At 50.7% G+C, this 14,752-nt stretch overlaps 1 protein-coding gene across 7 annotated transcripts in view; it reads left to right on the top strand.

Moving 5' to 3' along the window:
* ARHGEF10L (Rho guanine nucleotide exchange factor 10 like) overlaps window positions 1-14,752 on the top strand; it is a 92,837-nt gene that overhangs the window by 28,575 nt on the left and 49,510 nt on the right. For all 7 annotated transcript variants that reach the window (XM_056541636.1, XM_056541637.1, XM_056541634.1 and 4 more), the window contains 3 exons: window positions 406-459; window positions 3,358-3,549; window positions 3,978-4,005. In XM_056541636.1, the coding sequence (XP_056397611.1) occupies window positions 423-459; window positions 3,358-3,549; window positions 3,978-4,005 (257 nt within the window). In that variant the 5' untranslated portion in view covers window positions 406-422. The remainder of the gene's footprint in view (window positions 1-405; window positions 460-3,357; window positions 3,550-3,977; window positions 4,006-14,752) is intronic.

Genomic DNA, 14,752 nt, shown 5'->3' with positions numbered 1-14,752 from the left:
ATAATAAGAATAGATAGGAGTTGTACTGTGCACTGTCCATACATACATACATAATAAGAATAGATAGAGGAGTTGTACTGTGCACTGTCCATACATAATAAGAATAGATAGGAGTTGTACTGTGCACTGTCCATACATACATAATAAGAATAGATAGAGGAGTTGTACTGTGCACTGTCCATACATAATAAGAATAGATAGGAGTTGTACTGTGCGTTGACCTTCCCACAGGGCGGCTCTGAGGTGGCGGTTGTGTCAGGGAGGGGCAGGTGATATGGGTGTAATGTCGATACTGTTCTTGTGCTTCTATACTCAGACTAGTTATTTGGTTGCAGCAGGTACCGTGCAGCAACATCTGGGCTCCGGCGGGGACACGGGCGATGCTCACTCTATCCTGTATTTCAGGTCCAAGCGCAGGAAAGATGGATTCTGCAGACGGCTCCCGGGTCCCCTCACTAGGTACAGTACTCTGCGCACTCTGACCCCACCCCGAACCCTGCACTAACCCCCCCACCACCCCAAACCCTGGACTAATCCCCCCCCACCACCACCACCACCCCGAACCCTGCACTAACCCCCCCCCACCACCACCCCGAACCCTGCACTAATCCCCCCCACCACCACCCCGAACCCTGCACTAACCCCCCCCACCACCACCCTGAACCCTGCACTAACCCCCCCACCACCACCCCGAACCCTGCACTAACCCCCCACCACCCCGAACCCTGCACTAACCCCCCACCACCACCCCGAACCCTGCACTAACCCCCCCCACCACCACCCCGAACCCTGCACTAACCCCCCACCACCACCCCGAACCCTGCACTAACCCCCCACCACCACCCCGAACCCTGCACTAACCCCCCACCACCCCGAACCCTGCACTAACCCCCCCACCACCACCCTGAACCCTGCACTAACCCCCCCCACCACCACCCCGAACCCTGCACTAACACCCCCCACCACCCCGAACCCTGCACTAACCCCCCACCACCACCCCGAACCCTGCACTAACCCCCCCCACCACCACCCCGAACCCTGCACTAACCCCCCCACCACCACCCCGAACCCTGCACTAACCCCCCCATACTAAACCCTGCACTAACCCCCCACCACCACCCCGAACCCTGCACTAACCCCCCCCCCACCACCACCCCGAACCCTGCACTAACCCCCCACCACCACCCCGAACCCTGCACTAACCTCCCCCCACCACCACCCTGGACCCTGCACTAACCCCCCCCCCCCCCACCACCCCCGAACCCTGCACTAACCCCCCCCATACTAAACCCTGCACTAACCCCCCCACCACCCCGAACCCTGCACTAACCCCCCCCCACCACCACCCCGAACCCTGCACTAACCCCCCCCCATACTAAACCCTGCACTAACTCTCCCATACTGAACCCCCAGTATATGATGTGTAATAATCCTGAACCCCTATGTGATCAGTAATGTTACATGTATGCGATCAGTAATGTTACATGTATGTGATCAGTGATGTTACATGTATGTGATCAGTGATGTTACGTGTATGTGATCAGTTATGTTACGTGTATGCGATCAGTAATGTTACGTGTATGTGATCAGTAATGTTACGTGTATGTGATCAGTAATGTTACGTGTATGTGATCAGTGATGTTACATGTATGTGATCAGTGATGTTACGTGTATGTGATGAGTGATGTTACGTGTATGTGATCAGTAATGTTACGTGTATGTGATCAGTAATGTTACGTGTATGTGATCAGTAATGTTACATGTATGTGATCAGTGATGTTACATGTATGTGATCAGTAATGTTACGTGTATGTGATCAGTTATGTTACGTGTATGTGATCAGTAATGTTACGTGTATGTGATCAGTAATGTTACGTGTATGTGATCAGTAATGTTACGTGTATGTGATCAGTAATGTTACGTGTATGTGATCAGTAATGTTACGTGTATGTGATCAGTTATGTTACGTGTATGTGATCAGTAATGTTACATGTATGTGATCAGTGATGTTACATGTATGTGATCAGTGATGTTACATGTATGTGATCAGTGATGTTACATGTATGTGATCAGTTATGTTACATGTATGTGATCAGTAATGATGTTAAGTATATGTGATCAGTAATGATGTTACGTGTATGTGATCAGTGATGTTACATGTATGTGATCAGTGATGTTACATGTATGTGATGAGTGATGTTACGTGTATGTGATCAGTAATGATGTTACATGTATGTGATCAGTAATGTTACGTGTATGTGATCAGTAATGTTACGTGTATGTGATCAGTTATGTTACATCTATGTGATCAGTAATGTTACGTGTATGTGATCAGTTATGTTACATCTATGTGATCAGTAATGTTACGTGTATGTGATCAGTAATGATGTTACGTGTATGTGATCAGTGATGTTACATGTATGTGATGAGTGATGTTACGTGTATGTGATCAGTTATGTTACGTGTATGTGATCAGTAATGATGTTACGTGTATGTGATGAGTGATGTTACGTGTATGTGATCAGTTATGTTACGTGTATGTGATCAGTAATGATGTTACGTGTATGTGATCAGTAATGATGTTACATGTATGTGATCAGTAATGTTACATGTATGTGATCAGTAATGTTACGTGTATGTGATGAGTAATGTTACATCTATGTGATCAGTAATGTTACATGTATGTGATCAGTAATGTTACATGTATGTGATCAGTGATGTTACGTGTATGTGATCAGTAATGTTACGTGTATGTGATGAGTAATGTTACGTGTATGTGATCAGTGATGTTACGTGTATGTGATCAGTAATGATGTTACGTGTATGTGATCAGTTATGTTACATGTATGTGATCAGTAATGTTACGTGTATGTGATCAGTAATGTTACATGTATGTGATCAGTAATGATGTTACGTGTATGTGATCAGTTATGTTACATGTATGTGATCAGTAATGTTACGTGTATGTGATCAGTTATGTTACATGTATGTGATCAGTGATGTTACATCTATGTGATCAGTAATGTTACATGTATGTGATCAGTAATGTTACATGTATGTGATCAGTAATGTTACATGTATGTGATCAGTAATGTTACATGTATGTGATCAGTTATGTTACATGTATGTGATCAGTTATGTTACATGTATGTGATCAGTAATGATGTTACATGTATGTGATCAGTAATGTTACGTGTATGTGATCAGTTATGTTACATGTATGTGATCAGTGATGTTACATCTATGTGATCAGTAATGTTACATCTATGTGATCAGTAATGTTACATGTATGTGATCAGTAATGTTACATGTGTCATTTGTGCTACCTGTATGTAATCTGATCCACTGTTCTCTCAGATAACGCCCCCCTGGAGAGCAGCGGCGCCGCCCTACAGGACGATGCTGACGATGAAGGGGAATTCTTTGATTTTGACAGTGATGGGGACGGCGAGGATCCCGACACCGGTAAAGGGTTAAATGCCCGTCAGCCGCCATCCCACAGCCTCTCTGATCCTGCGCCGGCACAGAAACTCTCCTCTCCCACCGCAGGTAACTATCACTCTCATCATCCATAAGTGAAGGAATTTAATGTGATTATCAGCTGATGCGGTTATATTGGGGAGATTTACGCTTTTGCGCATATGTGCGGTGAAATCATGGAGCGTCCAGATATCCTGCCAGACCACAGCGAGGTCCTCGGATACAGGACGGGTTTTATTTCATGCTGGGAAATATTACTGTATATTACTATAGAGGAGCAAAGTCAATGACCTCATGGTCATGTGACCCTCTGGCAGCAACTGGAGCCGTTTACGGGCCCCATAGACAATGGTGGTATTGATGCGAGTGCAGAGGCTTTGTGTGTTGTATGAGCGGAGCCCCTGCTGCTGTATATGACATGTAAGGGGGTCCTCTACCTATACCCCCATGTTTTGCATTTGTTTCTTCTATAACTTCCATTTTTCTTCTATTCACAGAACCGACTGCTCCAGTGCGACTGTCAAAGTAAGTAACGAAAATCATTAATTTACATGCGTCCTGTATAAGAACATATACATCAGTGGTCTCCAAACTCTGCACCTTCAGCTGTTGCAAAACTACAACCCCTTGCATGCCCGGACAGACGTTGGCTCTCCTGGCATGCTGGGAGTTGTAGTTTTGCACCTTTTGGAGACCATTGATGTACGGTATACAGACCTGTTCACGTGCAGCTACACTTATTGTGCTCGGCCATAATAATGTCCTCAAATAAGTTAGGCTGAGCTGTAACACTACGTGTGTGTGTGTGTATATGTGTGTGTGTATATATATATATATGTATATGTATATATCTCATGAGTGGATGAAGAAAAAAGACATATCCGCACTCCACTGGGTTCCGCAAACGGAGCTCCTAAATGGAGTCGGACATCAGACCGAGACTGCAGAGACGATGTGTGCGCTCACCCCGTGGTGAGTGCAGATATGTCTTTTTTCTTCATCCACTCATGATATTACAAGCCTGCTTTTTGTATCTATCCTAGCACCACTACCTGGCATCTGAAAGTATTGCCTCTGCTTTGCACAAACATCCAGCTGTATATGATTAATCCTGAAACCTGTTTTTGCATTTGTTGCCTTCCCAGCCTTCTCTACCCACGTGTGTGTGTGTGTATATATATATATATATGTACATATACACACAGTCATGGCTGTAAATGTTCTCCCCCCTGAAATGTTTCTATATAATGAAGTATTCCTCACAGGAAAGGATTGCAGTAACACATGATTTTCTATACACATGTTTATTCCCTTTGTGTGTATATATATATATATATCTCCTCTCCTCTGTATATATATATATATATATATATATATATATATATATATTGCAGTAACACATGATTTTCTATACACATGTTTATTCCCTTTGTGTGTATTGGAACTAAACCAAAAAGGAGGAAAAAATCAAATTGGACATAATGTCACCAAACTCCAAAAATGGTCCGGACAAAATTATTTGCCCCTTAACTTAATATTTGGTTGCACATCCTTTGGAAAAATAACTGAAATCAGTATCTTCCTATAACCATCAATAAGCTTCTTACACCTCTCAGCCGGACTGTTGGACCACTCTTCCTATAACCATCAATAAGCTTCTTACACCTCTCAGCCGGAATGTTGGACCACTCTTCCTATAAGCATCAATAAGCTCCTTACACCTCTCAGCCGGAATGTTGGACCACTCTTCCTATAACCATCAATAAGCTTCTTACACCTCTCAGCCGGAATGTTGGACCACTCTTCCTATAACCATCAATAAGCTTCTTACACCTCTCAGCCGGAATGTTGGATCACTCTTCCTATAACCATCAATAAGCTTCTTACACCTCTCAGCCGGAATGTTGGACCACTCTTCCTATAACCATCAATAAGCTTCTTACACCTCTCAGCCGGAATGTTGGACCACTCTTCCTGTAACCATCAATAAGCTTCTTACACCTCTCAGCCGGAATGTTGGACCACTCTTCCTATAACCATCAATAAGCTTCTTACACCTCTCAGCCGGAATGTTGGATCACTCTTCCTATAACCATCAATAAGCTTCTTACACCTCTCAGCCGGAATGTTGGACCACTCTTCCTATAACCATCAATAAGCTTCTTACACCTCTCAGCCGGAATGTTGGACCACTCTTCCTTTACAAACTGCTCCAGGTCTCTTATTGGACGGCGCCTTTTCCCAACAGTAATTATAAGATCTCTCCACAGGTGATCAATGGGATTTAGATCTGGACTCATTGCTGACACTTCAGAACTCTCCAGCGCTTTGTTGTCATCCATTTCTGGGGCTTTTTGACGTATGTTTGGGGTCATTGTCCAGCTGGAAGACCCAAGATCTCGGACACAAACCCAGCTTTCTGACACTGGGCTGTACAGTGCGACCCAAAATCCATTGGTAATCCTCAGATTTCATGATGTCTTGTACACATTCAAGGCCCCCAGTGCCAGAGGCAGCAAATCAACCCAAAACATCACTGACCTCCCCCATATGTCACTGTAGGTACTGTGTTCTTTTCTTTGTAGGCCTCATTCCGTTTTCGGTAAACAGTAGAATGATTTGCTTTACCAAAAAGCTCTATCTTGGTCTCATCTGTCCACAAGACGTTTTCCCAGAAGGATTTTGGTTTCTCAAGTTCATTTTGGTAAAATGTAGTCTTGCTTTTTTCTGTCTCTGTGTCAGCAGTGGGGTCCTCCTGGGTCTCCTCCATAGTGGGGTCCTCCTGGATCTCCTCGATAGTGGGGTCCTCCTGGGTCTCCTCCATAGTGGGGTCCTCCTGGGTATCCTCCATAGTGGGGGTCCTCCTGGGTCTCCTTCATAGTGGGGTCCTCCTGAGTCTCCTCCATAGTGGGGTCCTCCTGGGTCTCCTCCATAGTGGGGTCCTCCTGGGTCTCCTCCATAGTGGGGTCCTCCTGGGTCTCCTCCATAGTGGGGTCCTCCTGGGTCTCCTCCATAGTGGGGTCCTCCTGGGTCTCCTCCATAGTGGGGTCCTCCTGGGTCTCCTCCATAGTGGGGTCCTCCTGGGTCTCCTCCATAGTGGGGTCCTCCTGGGTCTCCTCCATAGTGGGGTCCTCCTGGGTCTCCTCCATAGTGGGGTCCTCCTGGGTCTCCTCCATAGTGGGGTCCTCCTGGGTCTCCTCCATAGAGGGGTCCTCCTGGGTCTCCTGCAAAGTGGGGTCCTCCTGTGTCTCCTCCATAGTGGGGTCCTCCTGGGTCTCCTCCATAGTGGGGTCCTCCTGGGTCTCCTCCATAGTGGGATCCTCCTGGGTCTCCTCCATAGTGGGGTCCTCCTGGGTCTCCTCCATAGTGGGGTCCTCCTGGGTCTCCTCCATAGCGTTTCATTTCATATAAATGTGGACGGATAGTTCGCGCTGACACTGATGCTCCCTGAGCCTGCAGGACAGCTTGAATATCTTTGGAACTTGTTTGGGGCTGCTTATCCACCATCCGGACTATCCTGCGTTGACACCTTTCATCAATTTTTCTCTTCCGTCCACGCCCATCTTGATAATGTTGCACACTGTGGACAAAGGCAAATCTAGTCCTCTTCTCCGCTTTCTGTTGTCCATGCTCAGTGTGGCACACAGACACACAATGCAAAGACTTAGTGAACTTCTCTCCTTTTTATCTGCTTTCAGGTGCGATTTTTATATTGCCCACACCTGTTACTTGCCCCGGGTGAGTATAAAGGAACATCACATGCTTGAAACAATATTATTTATCCACAATTATGAAAGGTGCCAATAATTTTCTCCAGACCATTTTTGGAGTTTGGGGACATTATGTCCAATTTGCTTTTTTTCCTCCTTTTTTGTTTTAGTTCCAATACACACAAAGGGAATAAACATGTGTATAGCAAAACCTGTGTTACTGCAATCCTTTCCTGTGAGAAATACTTCATTTTCTAGAAAAATTTCAAAGGTGCCAACAGTTACGGCCATGACTGTGTGTATGTATAATATATATATATGTGTGTGTGTGTATATATCTATATATATATATATATATATATATATATATATATATATATATATATATAAAATGTGTGTACACACACACACACACACACACACATATCTATATATGTATGGAGGCAGCCATGTTTTGTTTAAATAGTCACTGCTGTCTCAGACATCTTCCCTCTGTAACATAGTGCAGAGACAGAACATGGCAGTGGGGGCGGGGCCTAGATAGTGCAGAGACAGAACATGGCAGTGGGGGTGGGGCCTAGATAGTACAGAGACAGAATAAATGGGAGTGGAACGGGCCTAGATAGTGCAGAGACACAACACAGAGTGGGGGCTGGACTTAGCTAGTGCAGGAACGCGGAGAAACTGATCCAGGTCTCTTTACCAGCAATCTGTGAGCCTGTCTGTTACCTCCAGAGAATGCATGTTTTGAATGAAAGGTAAATCAAGGCTTCCCTCTCATCTCAGCTGAAGCAGTTTATTGCTTAGTGTACCTCTTTAATTTCTGCTCACATAGTATGTTGCAATCCCAGTGTACTGTGTGAGTCGTCCCCCAGCACAGAACAAGCTTATTCAGTGCACTTTTAGGCTATGTTCAGAGGTCAGAATATCCGCACATGACATGACGGTGCTAAGACTGATCGGAAATCCGCCGTGTCCATGGACCTCTCCTGTATGGTGCGGTGTGTCTCTCCTGTATGGTGCGGTGTGTCTCTCCTGTATGGTGCGGTGTGTCTCTCCCGTATGACGCGGTGTGTCTCTCCTATATGGTGCGGTGTGTCTCTCCCGTATGGTGCGGTGTGTCTCTCCTGTATGGTGCAGTGTGTCTCTCCTGTATGGCGCAGTGTGTCTCTCCTGTATGGCACGGTGTGTCTCTCCCGTATGGCACGGTGTGTCTCTCCCGTATGGCGCGGTGTGTCTCTCCTATATGGTGCGGTGTGTCTCTCCCGTATGGTGCGGTGTGTCTCTCCCGTATGGTGCGGTGTGTCTCTCCCGTATGGCGCGGTGTGTCTCTCCTGTATGGCGCGGTGTGTCTCTCCCGTATGGTGCGGTGTGTCTCTCCCGTATGGTGCGGTGTGTCTCTCCTGTATGGCGCGGTGTGTCTCTCCTGTATGGCGCGGTGTGTCTCTCCTGTATGGTGCGGTGTGTCTCTTCTGTATGGCTCGGTGTGTCTCTCCCGTATGGCGCGGTGTGTCTCTCCTGTATGGTGCGGTGTGTCTCTCCTGTATGGTGCGGTGTGTCTCTCCTGTATGGTGCGGTGTGTCTCTCCTGTATGGTGCGGTGTGTCTCTCCTGTATGGTGCGGTGTGTCTCTCCCGTATGGTGCGGTGTATCTCTCCTGTATGGTGCGGTGTGTCTCTCCCGTATGGTGCGGTGTGTCTCTCCCGTATGGTGCGGTGTGTCTCTCTTGTATGGTGCGGTGTGTCTCTCCTGTATGGTGCGGTGTGTCTCTCCCGTATGGTGCGGTGTGTCTCTCCTGTATGGCGCGGTGTGTCTCTCCTGTATGGTGCGGTGTGTCTCTCCTGTATGGTGCGGTGTGTCTCTCCTGTATGGTGCGGTGTATCTCTCCTGTATGGTGCGGTGTGTCTCTCCCGTATGGCGCGGTGTGTCTCTCCCGTATGGCGCGGTGTGTCTCTCCCGTATGGCGCGGTGTGTCTCTCCCGTATGGCGCGGTGTGTCTCTCCCGTATGGCGCGGTGTGTCTCTCCCGTATGGCGCGGTGTGTCTCTCCCGTATGGCGCGGTGTGTCTCTCCTGTATGGCGCGGTGTGTCTCTCCTGTATGGTGCGGTGTGTCTCTCCTGTATGGTGCGGTGTGTCTCTCCTGTATGGTGCGGTGTGTCTCTCCCGTATGGTGCGATGTGTCTCTCCCGTATGGTGCGGTGTGTCTCTCCCGTATGGTGCGGTGTGTCTCTCCTGTATGGTGCGGTGTGTCTCTCCCGTATGGTGCGGTGTGTCTCTCCCGTATGGTGCGGTGTGTCTCTCCCGTATGGTGCGGTGTGTCTCTCCTGTATGGTGCGGTGTGTCTCTCCTGTATGGTGCGGTGTGTCTCTCCTGTATGGTGCGGTGTGTCTCTCCTGTATGGTGCGGTGTGTCTCTCCTGTATGGTGCGGTGTGTCTCTCCCGTATGGTGCGGTGTGTCTCTCCTGTATGGTGCGGTGTGTCTCTCCCGTATGGTGCGGTGTGTCTCTCCCGTATGGCACGGTGTCTCTCCTGGTACAGTACGCCCGTTTTCCATGAAACCACATAGGCTCTTGGAATATTGTCCGTAGTTATAAATATCCTGGGAGTCGGAGACTAAGAGAACAAAGATATTTGTCAGATGTTTGTGGCCGGGATCTCCGGGGAGTCTGGGATCAGACTGTAGGAATCCTACACATCCCGCTGGGGCATTATATGGTCTTATAAGGAATGGAGACCAGAAATGATCACCGGAGCGAACCTCAGGAATTATCAGCTACAGGGGAAGGAGAGGGGCAACAGGGGGGAGGAGAGGGGGAACAGGGGGGGAGGAGAGGGGGAACAGGGGGGGAGGAGAGGGGGAACAGGGGGGGAGGAGAGGGGGAACAGGGGGGGAGGAGAGGGGCAACAGGGGGGAGGAGAGGGGGAACAGGGGGGGAGGAGAGGGGCAACAGGGGGAGGAGAGGGGCAACAGGGGGAGGAGAGGGGCAACAGGGGGAGGAGAGGAGAGGAGCAACAGGGGGGAGGAGAGGGGCAACAGGGGGAGGAGAGGGGCAACAGGGGAAGGAGAGGGGCAACAGGGGGAGGAGAGGGGCAACAGGGGGAGGAGAGGGGCAACAGGGGGGAAGAGAGGGTCAACAGGGGGGAGGAGAGGGTCAACAGGGGGGAGGAGAGGGTCAACAGGGGGGAAGAGAGGGGCAACAGGGGGGAGGAGAGGGGCAACAGGGGGAGGAGAGGAGAGGAGCAACAGGGGGGAGGAGAGGGTCAACAGGGGGAGGAGAGGCGCAACAGATGGAGGAGAGGGTCAACAGGGGGGAGGAGAGGCGCAACAGAGGGAGGAGAGGCGCAACAGATGGAGGAGAGGGTCAACAGGGGGGAGGAGAGGAGAGGAGCAACAGGGGGGAGGAGAGGGTCAACAGGGGGAGGAGAGGCGCAACAGATGGAGGAGAGGGTCAACAGGGGGAGGAGAGGGTCAACAGGGGATGGAGAGGGGCAACAGGGGGGAGGAGAGGGGCAACAGGGGGGAGGAGAGGGGCAACAGGGAGGAGGAGAGGGGCAACGGGGAGGAGAGGGGCAACAGGGGGTGAGGAGAGGGGCAACAGGGGGAGGAGAGGGGCAACAGGGGGGAGGAGAGGGGCAACGGGGAGGAGAGGGGCAACAGGGGGTGAGGAGAGGGGCAACAGGGGGAGGAGAGGGGCAACAGGGGGAGGAGCTGGTCAACAGGGGGGAGGAGAGGGTCAACGGGGGGAGGAGAGGGTCAACGGGGGGAGGAGAGGGTCAACAGGGGGAGGAGAGGGTCAACAGGGGGAGGAGAGGGTCAACAGGGGGGAGGAGAGGGGCAACAGGGGGGAGGAGAGGGGCAACAGGGGGGAGGAGAGGGGCAACAGGGGGAGGAGCAGGTCAACAGGGGGGAGGAGAGGGTCAACAGGGGGAGGAGAGGGTCAACAGGGGGAGGAGAGGGGCAACAGGGGGGAGGAGAGGGGCAACAGGGGGGAGGAGAGGGGCAACAGGGGGAGGAGAGGAGCAAAAGGGGGAGGAGAGGGTCAACAGGGGGGAGGAGAGGGTCAACAGGGGGCAGGAGAGGGGCAACAGGGGGAGGAGAGGGTCAACAGGGAGAGGAGAGGGGCAACAGGGCACAGGGGGAGGAGAGGGGCAACAGGGATAGGAAAGGGGCAACAGGGGGAGGAAAGGGGCAACAGGGGGAGGAGAGGGGCAACAGAGGGATGAGAGGGGCAACAGAGGGATGAGAGGGGCAACAGGGGGAAGAGAAGAGCAACAGGGGGAAGAGAGGAGCAACAGGGGGAGGAGAGGGGCAACAGAGGGAGGAGAGGGGCAACAGGGCACAGAGGGAGGAGAGGGGCAACAGAAGAAGTAAAGGGGCAACAGGGGGAGGGGAGGGGCAGGAGGGGAGGATAGGGTCAACAGGAGGAGGAGAGGGGCAACAGGGCACAGGGGGAGGAGAGGGGCAACGGGAGGAGAGGGGCAACAGGGCACAGGGGGAGGAGAGGGACAACAGAAGAAGTAGAGGAGCAATAGGGGAGGAGAGGGGCAACTGGGCACAGGGGAGAAGAGGGGCAACAGGGGGAGTAGAGGGGCAACAGGGCAGAGGGGAAGGAAAAGGGCAACGGGGAGGAGAGGGGCAACAGGGCACAGGGGGAGGAGATGGGCAACAGGGGGAAGAGAGGAGCAACTGGGGGAGGAGAGGGGCAACAGTGGGAGGAGAGGGGCAACAGTGGGAGGAGAGGAGCAACAGGGGGAGGAGAGGGGCAACAGGGCACAAGGGGAGGAGAGGGGCAACAGTTGGGAGGAGAGGGGCAACGGAAGAAGTAAAGGGGCAACAGGGGGAGGAGAAGGGCAACAGGGGGAGGAGAAGGGCAACAGGGGGGAGGAGAGGGTCAACAGGGCACAAGGGGAATTATTATAACTCCTCTAAGTCCAGTAGAGTTATCTGTGGAGTTGGCTGGAGCAGGTGTTACCAAAATTATGAAATGCTCTTCAGAGGTAGATGTATCTTCAATGTGGTGTAATAATCTGCAGGATATATTACTATGTATCAGGAGGTAGAGAGGACCGAGCGATGTTCTGCAGATCTGTATAGAGGTCAGTGGTGTAATAATCTGCAGTAATATACTGTATACTGGTAGCCAGTGCACACAGATGGTGGGAATTATCTGTGAGGAAAGTTGTGACATGACGTCTCTCACACTGGAATCTCCCTCCTTTACCACCATCGGCCAGAGGTTTGTTCCTCGTTCACATCACTTACGTTTCCTAGAAGATGGCGGAGTCTGGTCTGTGGTCTGGTCTGTGGTCTGGAGTCGAGTCTGGTCTGGAGTCGAGTCTGGTCTGGAGTTGGGTCTGGTCTGGGGTCTGGTCTCTGGTCTGGAGTCTGGTCTGGAGTCTGGTCTGGAGTCTGGTCTGGAGTCTGGTCTGGAGTCTGGTCTGGAGTCTGGTCTGGAGTCTGGTCTGGAGTCTGGTCTGGAGTCTGGTCTGGGGTCTGGTCTGGGGTCTGGTCTGGGGTCTGGTCTGGGGTCTGGGGTCTGGTCTGGGGTCTGGGGTCTGGGGTCTGGGGTCTGGTCTGGGGTCTGGTCTGTGGTCTGGTCTGGAGTCTGGTCTGGAGTCTGGTCTGGAGTCTGGTCTGGAGTCTGGTCTGGGGTCTGGTCTGGGGTCTGGTCTGGGGTCTGGTCTGGGGTCTGGTCTGGGGTCTGGTCTGGTCTGGAGTCTGGTCTGGAGTCTGGGGTCTGGTCTGGGGTCTGGTCTGGGGTCTGGTCTGGAGTCTGGTCTGGAGTCTGGTCTGGAGTCTGGGGTCTGGTCTGGGGTCTGGTCTGGGGTCTGGTCTGGGGTCTGGTCTGGGGTCTGGTCTGGGGTCTGGTCTGGGGTCTGGTCTGGAGTCTGGGGTCTGGTCTGGGGTCTGGAGTCTTGTCTGGGGTCTGGAGTCTGGGGTCTGGTCTGGAGTCTGGGGTCTGGAGTCTTGTCTGGAGTCTGGGGTCTGGTCTGGAGTCTGGTCTGGAGTCTGGGGTCTGGTCTGGGGTCTGGTCTGGAGTCTGGTCTGGAGTCTGGTCTGGAGTCTGGTCTGGAGTCTGGTCTGGAGTCTGGTCTGGAGTCTGGTCTGGAGTCTGGTCTGGAGTCTGGTCTGGGGTCTGGTCTGGGGTCTGGTCTGGAGTCTGGGGTCTGGAGTCTTGTCTGGAGTCTGGGGTCTGGTCTGGAGTCTGGGGTCTGGTCTGGGGTCTGGAGTCTTGTCTGGGGTCTCGTCTCCTTCATACAAGGGTCAGAAATTCTAGAATGACGCAGTGTTGCATGCTGGGACTTCTAGTACTCCATTAGCGCATTCTCTGATGTAAGACTACAGCCAGTCCCATGTTACACATTTACCATCATTACATACAGGGAAATCACAGGAGTCTATAGGGAAAGATTTCTATACAACCATCCCGGACAGAAGACACAATGTATAACGTTCAGTATCCTTTATATTATAATGTAGTGATCTGAGATGGGAACTTTACTCCGGGGATCAAGCTCTAAAATAACGCCTCATCCAGCTGTTACCAAACTACAACTCCCAGCATGCCCGGACAGCCGTTTCCCTAAAAATGACTCCTGTGATACAATCATATATATCCTGCAGATTATCACACCACTGACCTCTTTATATCTGCAGAACATCGCTCTGTCCTCTCTACCTCCTGATACATAGTGATATATCCTGCAGATTATTACACCACTGACCTCTTTATATCTGCAGAACATCGCTCTGTCCTCTCTACCTCCTGATACATAGTGATATATCCTGCAGATTATTACACCCCTCTACAGATCTGCAGAACATCGCTCTGTCCTCTCTACCTCCTATTATACATAGTGATATATCCTGCAGATTATTACACCTCTGACCTCTCTACAGATCTGCAGAACATCGCTCTGTCCTCTCTACCTCCTGATACATAGTGATATATCCTGCAGAATATTACACCACTGACCTCTCTACAGATCTGCAGAACATCGCTCTGTCCTCTCTACCTCCTGATACATAGTGATATATCCTGCAGATTATTACACCACTGACCTCTCTACAGATCTGCAGAACATCACTCTGTCCTCTCTACCTCCTGATACATAGTGATCTAGCCTGCAGATTATTACACCCCTGACCTCTATACAGATCTGCAGAACATCGCTCTGTCCTCTCTACCTCCTGATACATAGTGATCTATCCTGCAGATTATTACACCTCTGACCTCCCTACAGATCTGCAGAACATCGCTCTGTCCTCTCTACCTCCTGATACATAGTGATCTAGCCTGCAGATTATTACACCTCTGACCTCTCTACAGATCTGCAGAACATCGCTCTGTCCTCTCTACCTCCTGATACATAGTGATCTAGCCTGCAGATTATTACACCTCTGACCTCCCTACAGATCTGCAGAACATCGCTCTGTCCTCTCTACCTCCTGATACATAGTGATATATCCTGCAGATTATTACACCACTGACCTCTCTACAGATCTGCAGAACATCGCTCTGTCCTCTCTACCTCCTGATACATAGTGATCTAGCCTGCAGA

The sequence above is a fragment of the Hyla sarda genome, chromosome 10 (assembly GCF_029499605.1).
Source record: "Hyla sarda isolate aHylSar1 chromosome 10, aHylSar1.hap1, whole genome shotgun sequence".
In the NCBI taxonomy this organism is placed as follows: domain Eukaryota; kingdom Metazoa; phylum Chordata; class Amphibia; order Anura; family Hylidae; genus Hyla; species Hyla sarda.
Note: the sequence above shows the minus strand (reverse complement) of the source record. Positions and strands in the feature narration are given on the sequence as shown.